Source organism: Phycodurus eques, chromosome 14 (assembly GCF_024500275.1).
Source record: "Phycodurus eques isolate BA_2022a chromosome 14, UOR_Pequ_1.1, whole genome shotgun sequence".
Classification (NCBI taxonomy): domain Eukaryota; kingdom Metazoa; phylum Chordata; class Actinopteri; order Syngnathiformes; family Syngnathidae; genus Phycodurus; species Phycodurus eques.
Genome location: NC_084538.1, coordinates 1,803,433 through 1,818,979, shown reverse-complemented (window position 1 = coordinate 1,818,979; position 15,547 = coordinate 1,803,433). Strand labels below are relative to the sequence as shown.

Sequence of the window (15,547 nt, the reverse complement as noted above, 5' to 3'; positions counted from 1 at the left end):
CACACACACACACACACACACACACACACACACACACACACACGAGGCCAGAGGTCCTGTTAGTGCGCAGAATATCATTGAGTTCATTTCATCATGCACAAAAGACACACAAAGTTCCTGGAACTTTAGGCGGAACTGCTTTATGGTTTGTGTCGACCGCAGGGACTTGATCCCAGAACTTTTGAAGGATAATCGTGTGTTTGCACTGCAGGAAATATTGTCTGGATCTAGTTCCACTGTCATTTATCCGGGCCAAAAGAAGGAAACGCTTAACGTAAGCGGGGAAAGGTCGAATGTCCGGAAACTGCGATCAATCGTCGCCCAAATGTATGCGGACGTCTCTAGGTTGGAGCGGGCACGAGGAATTAGAATCAGTTGGAGGCGAAAACGCCGTCATCCGTGTCACGGAGTAAGCGTGACTCTCTTCTTCATCACCTCCTCGTCCACAATTCCAAGCTCTTCCTCTCTCGGCGCTCCCCCGGTCCATCTGCCGTCCTCTTCCACGAGCAGATGTTGGAGTCTTCCTAGAGGTGTGTGTGTGTGTGTGTGTGTGTGTGTGGGGGGCAGGGTTGTAGTTTGACTGGAGGGTCCGCACGCTTTGGTGGTGGGGGGGGGGGGGGGCAAAGAAGGAGAACAATAGTCTGCATGCGCACCAGGGCGGGGTTCCATGCGACCGACGGTCTCCATGCATGCAATGAAGGGGGGCGGGGTCTCGCCCCGCATTCTTCACTCCCGTGCATCAGCTGTTGTCACGGCAACGAGGCCCTGTCGTTTCAGGCGTTTTCGCGAGTGAGCAAAACTTCCACTTGCCCCATCCGGCGTTTTTCTCACGTTCACATCTGCTTCCGGGATGCGCAGAAGTGTTTATTGATTGATGTACACTCGCCAGTCGCATGTGCACAAATAGTGTTTGTTGATCCATTTGCAGTTGCCATTCTCACTTGCATGTAGAGCATTTATTGACGCTTGCAGTTGAATCGGCGACAGCGCCGCTGACTATTCCTGCTGCTGTATCATCCGCATCTGTAAATATCGTATTGAGTTGTCCCTGTACAGTTTGTCTTGCTTCCTTTTATTCACATCTGCGTCTATACAGTAGTATTCCTTTATTCGTCCAGTTTGTATTCACATCGGCATATATAGTATTTATGGATACGCGTAGTTTTGCCACATACAATGCTGCCGCTCTTCCGTCTTGCGTGTAAGACTGTTCATTTGTCATGTTGGGCCTCTGCGAATGTATGCGCGTGAGCGGAAAGGAAGTGGCGGCGAGTGACAGGCGTGTCGAGGGTGCGAAGGCCATTGGACGAGCGGTAAAGTGCACACTCAGCTCAGCGTTTTGCATTCGTCCTTATCTCTGTGCGCGCGCGTGTGTGTGTCAGCATTTACATCGACACTATTTCAAACAGGTGATCATTAGCACAGAGCAGCCCCAACGCACTTGAGCTCGTTTACCTCACGGCCGTCGTGTTACGAAAGTCCTTTTTTGGATGCGTTGTTTGTGCACATTTGTTTGACCGCATGGTTGCGCCGTCAGCATTTTTTAGTGTTCGCCTCGCGAGCGCAAAGGTGGCGAGAAGGAGCTGCCGGCTAGCTAATATTTTGATGTGTAAGATTCATGTTACTTTCTTGACTTTTTTCCATTTCCTTCCCGGGTAAATAAAGGTTTCGATTGAAATATTATTGAGGACTAAATTACAAAAGTGACAGTTGATGTAGGATAGACGATGCTAATGCTGTTAGCCATTAGCTCCACACACTTGTGGCCCTCTGGAGTCAAAATTCACTTCAAGATACGTCGATACCAATTATTTTTAAGATTGAGTTTCTCCATGAAAGGAAAGATGAAAGTGCAAAGAGGTGACGTTTGAAGAAGGTTGCCCAGGCTGATTGCTAATGATAACTTCAAGGTCTAATACGGTGAACATTGGCACTTATTCCATAGTTCTGGATTTACAAATGATGTCTGCAGAAAACAATTGCCCCCCAAAATAGACTCAATAGCCATTTTAGGCCTTTTTCAAGATGCAATATTTGACCTTCAGCCCAATTTGGGACAGATGACGTGCAGAAGCCCAAGATATTTCGTTTTTGAACGACTGCGTATTCCGCGGCGTCATTTTTGTCTGTATTGAAAGTCGGGATGGCTTTCCCGTGAACCTTTTTGACCGTCTGCGCGGCCGCCGCTGCGTTTACCATTTTCGTTGATGACGCCCTAATAAATCAGCATTTTAAATGAGCAATTGAACATAATTTTGGGGCGCTAGCTCTTGTTCATTTAAGAGTGCAACGCTATATGACAACAACGTTCCAAAGGCAATTCCTATTTACCAAATGACTACCACTTTCATGTTCTTGAGCAAAAGAAAAAAAGACATCAAATCAACTTGTTTGCAAAATATTGACCTTTAACCTCCTTTAAAATGAGTTTTATAGAAAAGGCGTCGCAGGCTTCCAGGTTTCCATGGAGACGTTCCCAGACCACTTTTCCTGATACTGTAATCTGTTTTCCCAGATACGCTGTGCAAACATGTTGTTGTTGCCAAAACACTGCGCGTGTGCCGTTTGCGGAGTAAACTGAAATCAAACGTATCCTGGACAAAAGGCAGCAAGAATAGTCAGCAGCATCGGAAGAAGCAAAACGACTCACGTGTGGTTAAATACTATTATCTGCAGGTGTAAATGGCAAAGTGTACGTGAGCAATACATATATCATTTTAACAACCATTGACATTGGATATTGACAACAACCAAAAACAACAACCTGAGGAGGACAGCTGAGAAGAAAATGAGAAAACCTTTTTCATCGTATCCACACTAGCTAGATGCTAACAGGCCTCCATTTTGGAGTTCCCCTCGCACTCCGCGGGCTTCGTCCACATTGCGTGGACGCGCGAACGTAGCGCATGCAAATGAGCTTTAATGAACTTCCCCGAGACTGCTACGAGCTCCCGACGGTTCCACGCCCCAGCTTTGAAAGGACGGGACAAAAGGCGGCCCAGGAGGCTGCCGCGCACCCCCACTGACTAAAAGCCGCCGCCTAAAGATATCGAAGCTCCCATCAATGACATTTTCTTATCGCTGCACACTGCGCCGCCGCAGCACTCGATCCCTTTATCGGCGCAACCCAATCAACGTTTTGGCAGCTTCAACGGACTCCCAAAGCCGACAAACTTTGCGAAAAGGAGAATCCTACATGTAATGGTGCTGACTATTCTTGCTGCCGCTCACCTTCCTTCCTGTACAGTGTTCATTTCTGATGATATTGTTGTAATCCTTGTATATGTTGCTTTGGAATTTGTCATCTTTTTCATTGATTTGTTTATCTTTCAATCTCATTTTACATCGCAGAGTGACAACAAAAGGCATTGTTTTCTGTCTTCTTCGGCCTGTTACGTCATCAAGTGTTTGCTTATGTCTGTTTGTTTGTGTTGTAAAACACCGGAAGAGTATATTTGCACCCCACTTTGTGTCCCAACATAATGTTGTTTAGTATAAATGTCATGTGTCTTCTTAATTATCTCGCTTTTGTTTGCACGAGGAGCCATTTTTACTTCCTCCAACTGAATTTCAACTGATAATAAACACGTTTGAAAATAGTTGTAGTCCTGATATATGTTGTTTTTATGATTATGTTTTTATGTAATCGGGCCTGTCACGCCATACAAATGTAGCTTTTGTCTGTTTCGTCGTGTTGTAATTGTAATCGCGGTACAACAAATAGTTAAGCGTGTACACAAATTGTGTCCCGACATAATGATGTTATGTTGCGCATACATGTTTTATATGTTGTGTTCTTACTCATCTAAATGAACGATCTTGTTGTCGTTTATTTATTTGTATTATTATTATTATTTTTTTTTTTTTGAGGAGTTATTGGGCAGATTTTTACTTCACTTCCGCCAATGGAATTGTACATTGATCATAAACACGTTTACATAGATTGATATTCTTGAAATATGTTGTTGTTTTTATAATTTTGTCATCGACTGGTAATAAAATGGCAGCCAGAGGAAGAGATAGAAAACAAAAGATAACAGCAGCAGAGAGAGAGAAAAAGGGTAAGTTAAAAAACAAAAAAAAAAGATACAAATTTAAAGACTTTCGTCATTGTGTCGTTGGCCGTTGTGATTGGTCGCGAGGGCGTAACAACGACTCCGATTGGCTGAAAGATTGCCGCTCCGCGTTGTCTATTTTGAACATAAATAGGGACGGAGCGGCTGCGTGCGGGCCAGAAAGCGGAGGCTGTCAGACGGGGAGACGCTCAGCGCACAGCGCCGCAACAGCCATGCCGCTTTAGCGCCTCAATTTCCCATTTATTCATCCTCTCCCGTTGCTCGCTCGGACATGATTTCGTGTTAACGCTTCGGAGCGGCGCAGGCTAAATGGTTAGCTCGTGGGTTAGCTTACAACTCTTGCTAATTGGCGACACCGAATTCCAGTAAAACAACACAAATCCCGAGCGGCCGAAAATCTCCGGGAGCCCAAAGACGACAGCATGGACGAACGTTCGGGCAGCAAAAGTCCCGGCGCGAGGAGCAGGCCCAACGACATCCCCGGCCTTTCCTCGTTGCCTCTGCCGGACGTGAGCCCCAAGACGGCCCCGTGCAGGACGGCGATTCTCTCGCCCATCACCAATCTTGCCCTGGACATGAACAAGTTGGTGGGACTCGGGAGGTATTTGGCCTTTTTCTGCCTTTGGAACCGTTTGACTCCGCGGTTGTCGTGTCGCTGACTCGTTTCCTGTTCCGCAGCCAGTGCGAGACGCCGAAGAGGAGCAAGCACGCGCCCCCTCTGGAGAAGGTGCCCTCCTTCGCCTCGGATGTCTCCTCCGACGCCGGTCAGCTTTTGTCTCTTCAAATTAGGCCCCAGGAAATCCAGCTACTCTCTGAAGCACTTTTATGTTCCATTGCGTTTATCTCCAACTCTTCATCACGTTCACGTTTGGCCCGTGGCGTCATCTGTCTCTTTTTATTTGGAGTGAATTAATGGTGTGCAATTTCTGTGGTCCCGTAGGCCTCGGCATGGATTCCCCGAGTCCCATCGATACCCTGGAAATGGAGGACGCGTACGTAAAAACCGTCTGTTTGAAGCAATCCGCTTTTTCGTGACCTTTCACCCTTGGCGACCCCTAAAAGCCTCAACAGCTGAGGCCTTCAGATCGGCTCGACTTTCCAACTTCTTATTTTGGAAGCCTTAAAGTTGATTTTCTACAGCTTCTTCTAAAGTTCAATGAAAACGCAAATGGCTGCCTAAAGTTTTCTACAGTTAAGTTTTCCAACATTTCAATATAACCGAAGTGCTAATCTTTCACCTATCTCGGTTTTAACTTCAAACCAAAAGCGCACGGCGTTCCCGGGGTCGGCAGCGTCTCTTGTAAACTTAACTGAATATATAAACGGTTACCTGAAATGTACCCGGTTTTAAAATGATTTCTTACGAGCTGATACGGATCAAAATGGTCCTGATAATCGGCCTATTCCTACCAACTTTGACAGAAAGGACCCAAAAAGTCAGCCGGAACGTCTCCATTTTGGGTCAATTCCAGAGCTTTGGCAAACTCGACGCTTCAATCCCGAGAGGTTATCCGACGGCCAGATGCCTGGCGCTACTTTGCAACCCGTTTTGGGTGTGCCATCGAAATGTCAAAACGTGATCATTTTGAGGGATTGTAATGGAAAAAGGGGAAGTTAGAAGAAAAAAAAAAACAAGCTGAAGTCCGGTCAGTTTGTGGATTCCCAATTGAAGGGTGGGGGGAGGGGGTCGGAGAGCCCGTTTAGCTGCATTTGGACTCTCGCTTAGCGTTTCCCCGTGTCGGGCGGCCTGCGCGTGCCCACTGCTGCCAGCTGGGAGTTCCTTGACAGCAGCGGCATTTGCTTGCAGAGGCCTCTTTGAGCTCGCTTGCAGCTGTCGGGCTGCTCGGCGTTCTGATACCACACGATACCCCAAGCGCACCCCCTCCGGTCCTCGGCACCCTCTACCCGTGCGGCGGTATTTCAACGGGAGCCGGACTGGAGGCGCGGGGCCGGAGGATTTCGAAAGGAGGGCGGACGCCCCAGCGCCGCCCCGCCCCGCCCGTGGCTCGTACGTTGAATGGGACACGCTCCCCCGTCCCCGACGAACAAAAGAGGCGGCCGTGGCAGGCATCTGGCGGCTTAGCCCGCTTCTGCTACTGCGGCCCTCCCTCCCCCGTCACGGTTTAGCATACAGGTGCCGCCCGGACTTCCTCCCGATCGCTCGCCCGTCCCTCAATAGGCCCCCGCGCCCGTTATAACACGCCTGTGTTTTGTCTCATTCACGTGGTTGAAACGCCGCTTTTCAAACTTTGTTCACAAAGTACCGCCTCCAAAAATTCTGCTCTCCGTTGTGGCCGAGCAATAAAATACAGCAGTTCATTAGGCTGACAAAGACGATAATATGCTCCTTCAAGTATAGCTGGACTTATTAAATATTTAACGCAAATGTATTGCACTTAAGTTATACACAACTGAAATGTACTGAACAACTGTAACATTATGCACACTTTGAACATTAACACTGCATTTAATTACGAGTATAGGAATTGGAATTAAACTACTTCACTCGAAATGCATTACCAGAAAAATAAGTTTTTAAAGGTCAAATGTACTTAAAAGTTAAGTACAACTTTTAAAAATGAAAGAATGTACAATGTAATGTAAAAAAAGTACTGGATTAAAAAAAACATTATACACAGTTTCAACTTAAACACTGCTTTAATGGATGTAAATAAAATTTAAAAAAATGCATACAGAAAGACTTCTTAGATTACAGGCAAAAGTGTTGGACTTAAAAGTTAAACACAACCGAACTATACTATTAAAAAATAAAAAAAATAAAATGACTACTTGTAAAGCCAAAGTTGTACCGGATTTAAAAACCACAGCGACGTTATGCACAGTTTGAACATTGCATTTAACACTGCATTTAGATAAAGAAAAAAGTAAACGAAACCCACAATTCCCCTGAGACGCGGGGCAATGTTCGTCTCGCACGTAAACCAATAAAACGGCCGGCGAGAGCCCACCGTTTGAGAAGCGCTCGCACTGGGCTCCAATGAGTTTGGTGTTTTGTTTTCGGCAGGTTCGAGAAGGCCATCCGGCGGTCCAGCAGAGTCAACGAGTAAGTCGGCGTCTTTGTCCGTCTGGCGGTCGCGGCCGCGTGCGTTTTCCACCTCGTCGAGCTCCGAGCAGCCGGCTGCTCGCAACTGCGTTTTTTTTTTTTACGCCTTCTTCTGCTCCCCCTCACAGGAAGATGCCCATCAGACGGAACAACTCCTTACCGGTGAGTCACAAAAGTCAGTGCCGTGAGCTAATGGTCATATCCGGGCTGTGGACACCGCAGGCGGCAAACGCGTTGTGTGCTTTTTGTATTTGTTTATTTTTGATTTTTAAATGTTATTTTGATTTTTTTGGCAGCCGATTGCGTCAGCGAGCTACGACTACCACTTGAGGCCTACGAAGTGTAAAACTTGTTGTTGCTATAGCGGCGCAAATCGTGACACCTGAACTTGCTGTCGCGGCCCTTTTAGGTAGAAACTTACGGTTTGCTTTCATACTCTTTGGGCGCCCGTTCGGGCAGCAAACTGTTTAGTTTTTTTATTTTTTCCTGAGGATTTCCGGCGGCGGCCTGCGTATGTACGCGGCCGACTAACACGCTTGACTCGTTTGTTTGCGACGGCGCGTCGATGCGGTTGTGATTGTGTGGCCGCCGTCTTGTCTTTTGCAGCTTCAGCTCCTTTGCTTCAGTCCGTCCCTGAAGGGATCCGAACCGGTTGCTAATCGCTACGGCGTATTCGGCCAGCAGCCCGACCGTGTCGACGACGACGCCTCGTCGTCTCAGTGGGAAAACAAGGAGAACCTCTCCAAGGTCGGTCGCCGGCGTCGATCCCGTCGCCGTGACCGCGGTACGTGCCGTCTTTTCAAGTGCCGTTTGTTGCCCGCAGGAGGGCTTTGAGTTCAAGAAGCCCACCAAACCCGCGTCCCGCACCCGAGTGCGCTCCTTCAACGGCGGCCCGCCGAAAGACTCGTTCGCCCACCGCCCCAACTCGGCGCCGGCTCTCATGGTACGTACGTGCGCGCAAAAACCGCAACTTGTCCTCCCCGAGGGGCTTCGAAGCGTTGACCTTCATTTTCTGTAGAAGCCAAGTCAGTCGGCAAGTAGCGCTTTGCCTTGTATGCCAGACCTTTTGAGGCCGACTGTTTGCCTTCATTTTCTGGAGCTCCCTCGTCGAGCAGCAAACTTACGGTTTATTAGTATTTTTTTAATTATTTGTTTTTTTCGGTTAACCCATTTAGACAGAAAAATACGAATTATGCTTTCGGTTCCTGCGGCACGTGGTTTAGGCCACGGTTTGTTTTCATATTGTATCGCAGCTCGTAAGGCAAATAACAACTTTTCATTTGAATGTTTCGTCATCGCTGGCTGCACGTTTAGGCCAGCGAACTGCTGCTACGTCATTAATTTTGTGCTTTATTTTTTTTTTGGAACTGCTGTCCCGCAGCTGTCATCGCCTCCCACCGCGCAGCAGCTGGAGTTTAACGACAGCAGCCCATTGTTCCTCCGACGTTCCTCCCTCACGTCGGCGCTCGACGATGACGACGACGACGGCTTCCTGGACGTGCTGGACGACAACATGGCGGTAAGGTTGTTTCTTCTGTAAAATCCCACCGCACGCGAACGCATCGCCTGGGGGGGTTGCCGCTGACTTCTTCTTCTTCCAGACCGCCGCCGACATGCCGCAGGGGATGGCCAGCTTGCTCACAGCGCCGCTAGTGGCCGACGGCTTCAGAGACGACTCGGTGAGTGTCTGCTCGCCAACTCGTTGGGCCTGAACCAAATCTGCCCTCTGCTAGTGGAGTGACATCCTGAATGTGTCAGTTGCTTTCCACGTTCACTTAGATTTTCTGTGGAAGGCTGTTTAGGCGGGAAAAAAAACAGTCATTTTTTTTAAGGTAAACCAGGTAGGGAGGAAACTGTTTCTCTCTGGCAGCCCGTTGAGGTAGCAAACGGTTTGTTTGTGTTTTCCGTAGCAGCCCGTTGAGGCAACGAACTGCAACTGTACGTTTACTTTCAATTTCAGTGCCCGCCCGTTGAGGCAACAAGCTAGTGTTTACCTTTCGGAGGCAGCAAAGCGCTCCCTTGACTTTTCCTTTTTCTATGGCAGCCCGTCGAGGCGGGTGACGAGCACCGGCGGTTTTCCTTTCGCTGTCGAGTTGCCGGCCCGTTTCCGCCATTTTGTGGCTCGACGAGCTAATTTTGCTTCTCAAAAGGGAACCCCATCTTGTCGTTGTTCAGCCCGTGATCAGCTGGCGGCCGCGCAGCCTTTTCCGCTCCCCGTCTATGCCCAGTCCCTCCGTGTCCCGCGCCTGCACCAAGCGTCCAGACTGCCCCGGAGACGACAACACGCCCGCGCGGGTCAAGCGGCGCCGTAGCCTGGCGTGCTCCGAAGGCGACAAAGAGGAACGGGACACGAGCTCCCCGCAGACGGTCGGTTTCTGACGCCGACGCGAAAGAGAGCGCCGCCTCCCTGTTGCCTGAACGTAATCCTTTCTTCTGCTGCCGTCTTCAGGCTCGCTTGCAGCTGCAGAGGTCCAAGTCCTTCTGCCAGATGGAGATCGACAAAGTTCTGGACAGGAACGACGGCACCGCAGACCTTATCGGAGACTTCACCAAAGTGAGCCCCGCTCGACGGGCCCGAAACGTTTGTCTGAGGGTGAATTTGCGATTTAAGTCCACTTTTTCTTCTTGCTGCTTTGCAGCCCTACGCGCTGCCGACGGTGGGCGGCCAACATCAGGACCTCAGATACGTCGCGGCGGAAACGGTAAGCCGTGCGGCCGCCGGTCTCGCTGGCAACGATTACGAAACCAAGTAAATAAGCGACAACTTAAAGATGAGCAACCGCAATTATGAAACCCGACTCTTTCTGCAGTTGACATTGTTTTTCTGCGGCGGACCGTTTCTGCAGCAAAGTGCCAGCGCGTTCGCTTCTGTTTTACAGTACGCGGCGGCCCATTTAGTCGGACGACAACCTAGATGGGCCCGGTTGAAACCGGCGCGAGGGTCCGTAGTGTGCAGTGCAACTGCTTTCCGCTGTCCACTTTCGTTAACTACGACAGGCCAATTAAGCAGCAAACCACAACTTTGACTTTGGGTTTTATTGTATATTGCAGCCCATTGGGGCAGCAACTCGCTGGGTCTCAATTGGTTCTTCACGCGCCCGCTTGCTTTTCGCTGGCAACTTTCACGCAGGCGGCTGACCGCGTGTTCAAACACGAATAGCTAAATTCTCGCTGCCGTTGCTTTATGACGCGTCATTATTTTGGTGCGAAAAGTGTCATGCTGGTCCTTTACCTTGCTAAATGAAATGAAATGAAATGAAGCGTAGCGCGACGCGACGGCAACGCTTCCCATCGCGACGGCGGTCACGAAATGTCTGGCGGTTTGGATTTGACTTGTGAGTTTTTTTTTGTTTTTTTTTTTGGGCAGCTGGTGGCGGCACTGCAGGGCCGCTTCAGTCACGCGGTGGAGCGAGTCATCGTCGTGGACTGCCGCTACCCGTACGAGTTCGACGGCGGGCACATCAAGGTGAGCTCGCCGCCGCGACGCTCCCAGGTCAAAGGTCCTGAGCTCCGGGGGTGCGTTTGATTTTCAAGATGGACACCCGGGTCGGGTCATTTGTAGATGGAAATACAAATATGTTTCCAAAATCTAAGTAATTTCATTCAACTTAATAAAGCTAGCTAATAAATTTAACAACTTAATGGATGTGTAAAATTGTTTACAATTTTTTTTGTATGCTCCAAACCTTACCTAGTATGTAATACAATAAATGAATACAAAATAAACAATTAACAATGCATCTACAATGATGTAAAATGTGGTTTATTTGAGATAATTTGATACCATTTTCTTTAATATGACGGACTAAAGTAATATGGCTCTTGTTCAGTTATTTAGGTATTTTATTTAGAATTAATAAACCCATGTGATAATTATATAATTTTTCTGTAAAAAAAAAAATATTGAAAATTTCAATTCATAAACCAGTCACCTAATGAACAAAATAGTAATGTATTTTAAAATACTTTCTTTTAATTCTTTTTTTTTTTTTTTTTTTATTCACAACGTGCTACATGTGAAATAAGTAGATTTTAATTATCAAATGTTTGGGGGCGGGGGGGGGGAATACCAAATTTGTGACATTGATTTATTGTACAGTAAGAAAAACTTAAATTGTAAATATTTTAGGAAAATTCAACTAAATGAATGCTTTTTTTTGTTGTATTACTTTATCCCTTTCCCTCTTTATAACTGAAATGTATTTGTTTTATTCTATGTACTGTCCCAAAGACTTTAAAAAAATTTTTTTTTATTATTATTATTCTGTCAGGGCGCCCTGAATCTCTACCTGGAGGACGAGGTCCAGGACTTCCTCCTGCGGACGCCGGTGGCGGCGTCGTGCCCGGACAAGCGCGTCATCGTGGTGTTCCACTGCGAGTTCTCGTCGGAGCGCGGCCCTCGCATGTGCCGCTACGTGCGCAAGCGCGACCGCACCGTGAACGACTACCCCAAACTCCACTACCCCGAGCTGTACGTGCTCAAGGGCGGATACAAGGAGTTCTTCCCCCTCTTCCAGGTACGCCGCCTTAAGACGGTCGGAAATGGATGCCTTCGTAAAGTGCTGGCGTGGAAACGTACTGAGACTCCATCGAGTTCCGTCTTTTTGGTATCTGCGCTAGGGCTGCGACTAACGAGTATTTTAATTACGGCTTCATCTGTCCATATTTCTTTCGGTGCGTCGCAGCCCGACGAACGTGGTGCGGGTGTCTGAAGAAACTATGGAAACGGGAACAACGAATTGAAACTTTAGTGCTTAGCGGAACGTGTGCCGCGCAACATCTGGCCCGTTCCGATCCAAGTTTTTCACTTGTGGATACTCGCAGATGCAGTGCGAGCCCGAGTCGTACCGGCCCATGATGGACGAGGACTTCCGCGAGGACCTGAGGACGTGTCGCCTGAAGAGTCGCTCGTGGGCCGGCGAGCGCAGCAAGCGCGACATGTACAGCCGCCTCAAGAAGCTGTGAGCGCCCCCTGCCGGCCGCCCGCCCGCCTGCCTGCGCCCGCCGCTTTGGACCTACTTCCTGCCATCGCTGCTGACGTCCACTTTAACAATGTGTCAGTACTTACATGCCTACAAAACCAGTAGGTGATTTTGTTTTTTTTGTTTTGTTGACTTTTTCCCCGCTGTCCACTGCCTTTTTAAATCACACGTTTTTAAAAATGAATCGAGTTCCCGGTTTTAAGCGCAATTTGATCTGTGGCTGTTCTTATTGCTGTTTTTTACGATTTGTTTTATTGTGCTCCGTTCGAGAAGCACCGAATCAAATTGGCAGCGAGATTGTTGATGTCCGGCAGGAGCGCAAATGCGCAACCGCGTTCGGAGCGTGAAAGAAAGCGGGACCAAATTGGCGTGTGTGTTGTTGTTGTTGCCGACCAATTTCGTGTTTTTGTTGAGCGGTCCCGATTTTGGCACATGACACTTGGGAGATCTTCCCAATAAATATCAGTGTGTGTTTAAACTCCTGCCTACTGCTCTGTTTTTCATTCTGATCCTGTTTGATTGCACAGCTCAATAGTGGATATAGAAAGTCTACACAAACCTGTTTAAGTGCCAGGTTTTTGTAATAATTTATTTTAATTTTTGAGCTTTTTTTCACCATGAATGTGACCTACGACCAGTACAAGTCAATTAAAATAACTTTTTAAGAGGGTAAGTAAAAAAAACTGATGTGGTTGCACAGGTGTGCACACCCTCATAACTGGGGCTCTGTCTGTGTTGATCGATCACATTCAAAATCTTTCTTGACTAACCCACCAACAAGCATTTTCGGGCTTGGTTACACTGCAGGGGAAAAAAAAAAAAAAAAAGTTTTTTTTTTTTTTTCCCTAAAATTGAAACCAAAATTTGCGGAAAGTTGATTCTGTGGATGCCGATTCATGAATATGCGACGGTCTACTGTAGTTTTTAACACTGACATCTGAGCAAGTGACTAACAGTTGTCTTTAGTGTACATTTGTTTTCTTAATGGAGTCTGGAACGCTGAGATGTTATTAATTAACATTGCTTAAAGAATTTCAACCAAAGTTTTTATTTCCCCCCCACACACACGAACGCAACTTGATCCGTGCTGCGAGCCGATTCCGTGAAAGCCGTTCGCTTTCTGTGACACGTGAGAGATCTTTTGTCCTCCGGTTCCGCAGTGGCGCCCTTGCACACATTTTTCTGCGTGGCAGTAATTCCGCTTTATGATCCGTGACTCAAACGCACCATGGTGACGGTCAGCGCGTTTGGCGCGCAGGCTTCAAAGTAGGCCACACGTTTGAATTCCCTTCAAAAGTAGGCCACACATTCGAATTCCCCTCTCAAAGCGGCCTTGGGCTTGGCCTCTGCTCGTGCCCACGCCCCATACGCGCGCACGCATTCCACACTCGTGTCCTGACTGGAGTTGAACAGGAAGTCACGTGGGGAGCCACGGGAGCTCGGAGGAGTTGTTTGCGCGTGGCCCCGCCCACACCGCTGGCTCTTCTCACGCTCGGAACGAGGCCGCTTTCTGGCGGCACGTTTAAACGCACCCAATGCTTTTGAAATAGAAATTCAAGAAAAATGAGTATCGCCGCTCGTTCAACTGGGATGGACAGGAACAATAAAAACAGTAACTAATTACAATCTTTAATACTGTACATATATTTACAGGTGTTTATTTTTATTTTTTATTTTTTTTGGAAACCTTTTTTTTTCTTGTTTGCTGCAGTAGACGGGATTGTGCAATAACTACTAAGGTACTTAAAATAAATTCATAATTACAAAATATGTAAAGGAATAAATGGTAAATGAATCTAATTAAATTGTGTAACCGGAGGAAAAACCTCTGGGTTGGGCAGGATTATGCAAAAACAAACTTCCCAAAAGCTATTACAACTTTTGAATACTGTTTTTCGAACAATTTAATGCTATATATGCTTTAATACATTTCAAGTAAATCTAATGACATTTTAATTATCTATCCATCACCCAAAGTTTGATGTGGCACTTTGGATCATAGAAAAACTACAACTTCATGATTAAAAAAATAATAATACACACAATATACAAATGCAAAAATAGATGAATACAAAAATAAAAGAAATGAATACACTTTTATCACTTTAATTCAATTGTGTACCATTTCCAACCTTGATGGGGAAAAAAATGGCAATACTTAAAATAAATAAATAAATAAAATAGGGGGGGGAATGATATGTAATAAAAAAAAAAAAAGATAAACCTACTGCCTAGGATTATGCGAAAACCATTCATTCGTCTTCCGTTCTGCTTATCCTCACTACGGTCGTGGGCGTGCTCTAAATAAACAAACAAAACATAAATACATGGACAAAAACAAAATCAATTAAATGTAATGGTATTGTGCAGGCTGTCCAAAAGACAGGGTCATGCAAAAAAACAAAAACAAAAGAAAAACCTACGACTTAAAAAATACCCCCCCCCCCCCCCCCCCCCCCCCCCAAAGAAATGTAAATCAAATGAGAAATTGCAGTTAAATTATGTAGCACTCTCCCAAAGTCAGAGTGGATGGAGTTAGTGTTCATCATTGACACTCATTTATCTTAATGACATCTAGCAGAGTTTGGCAGGGCTGTGTCTAAAAATGACAAGTACTCCATGTCACACAGCTTTTTCATGACATCGACGCTTTCAAATGCGATGTCACACAGAATTGGGTCGAGAGGTCCTCGGACAAAACAGAACAAAAAAACGGGTTCTCTCAGTCGCTTTGGGAAGAAGAGCTTCAGCCTGCAGGACACAGTGGACACGCACAAATCTGAAATCTCAAGACAAACCAACCAAAGCTCCAGAAAGAAGAAACCCAGCCGAAGTCGTCAGTTTTAGATTGGCTTCCTCGGCGAGCTCAACCAGGTAATTCTTTTCACTCTTGTTTCGTCCTGATGTTGTGTTCACTGTCCTTCGTTTCCATTTTGCATTTTGCTTTGACGACCGCAAACGCTGCGCGATGGTCCCAATCTGCAAAGAATTTGAGGGAGGGCGACAGAAGGCCTTCCGGATCAAGAGGTCGACGACGCGGCGGAGGGAACGTCGACGAATTGCAGCGTGTGTTTTCTCTCGGCCGTCCCTGCAAAAAAAAAAAAAGTCAACTCCTCTTGAGACGGTGTTGCTCCTAAATGGCCTCGTAGACTCACTTTCATTCTTACTTGTCAGAATCAGAATCATCTTGAACTGATCAATGTGGATCAACTGAATCCACATTGATGTCAAAACAGACATTTTCATGTCAAGAAAGAACAAACGTTTGAAGATTGAAATCACTTGTGTGTCATCTAATTATTTGAAAATAGTCATTTTTCCATGTGGGACAAATCACCTTAGGGTGAACATTGTGTCTCTGCTATAATGCGTATTTATATCAATTGAAACCATACGGAGGAGATGCTTGAACTATTTGTTCCGTT

At 46.8% G+C, this 15,547-nt stretch overlaps 1 protein-coding gene across 1 annotated transcript; it reads left to right on the top strand.

Moving 5' to 3' along the window:
- The first annotated feature begins 4,221 nt into the window (after positions 1-4,221).
- cdc25b (cell division cycle 25B) lies at positions 4,222-12,586 on the top strand. The gene is made up of 15 exons (XM_061696185.1): positions 4,222-4,677; positions 4,755-4,840; positions 5,017-5,068; positions 7,102-7,140; positions 7,269-7,302; positions 7,747-7,887; positions 7,964-8,083; positions 8,522-8,659; positions 8,742-8,819; positions 9,316-9,507; positions 9,590-9,694; positions 9,780-9,842; positions 10,508-10,606; positions 11,412-11,657; positions 11,965-12,586. The coding sequence occupies exons 1-15, from the start codon at positions 4,499-4,501 to the stop codon at positions 12,103-12,105; spliced, it is 1,713 nt and encodes a 570-aa protein (XP_061552169.1). The 5' UTR covers positions 4,222-4,498; the 3' UTR covers positions 12,106-12,586.
- Positions 12,587-15,547: the final 2,961 nt, after the last annotated feature.

Bases quoted from the DNA above. Each gene is read 5' to 3' on its own strand.
- cdc25b (XM_061696185.1), top strand. From the start codon at position 4,499: ATGGACGAACGTTCGGGCAGCAAAAGTCCCGGCGCGAGGAGCAGGCCC. The intron at 8,660-8,741 runs GTAAGGTTGTTT...TTCTTCTTCCAG, and splicing joins TGCTGGACGACAACATGGCG to ACCGCCGCCGACATGCCGCA. The intron at 10,607-11,411 runs GTGAGCTCGCCG...TTATTCTGTCAG, and splicing joins TCGACGGCGGGCACATCAAG to GGCGCCCTGAATCTCTACCT.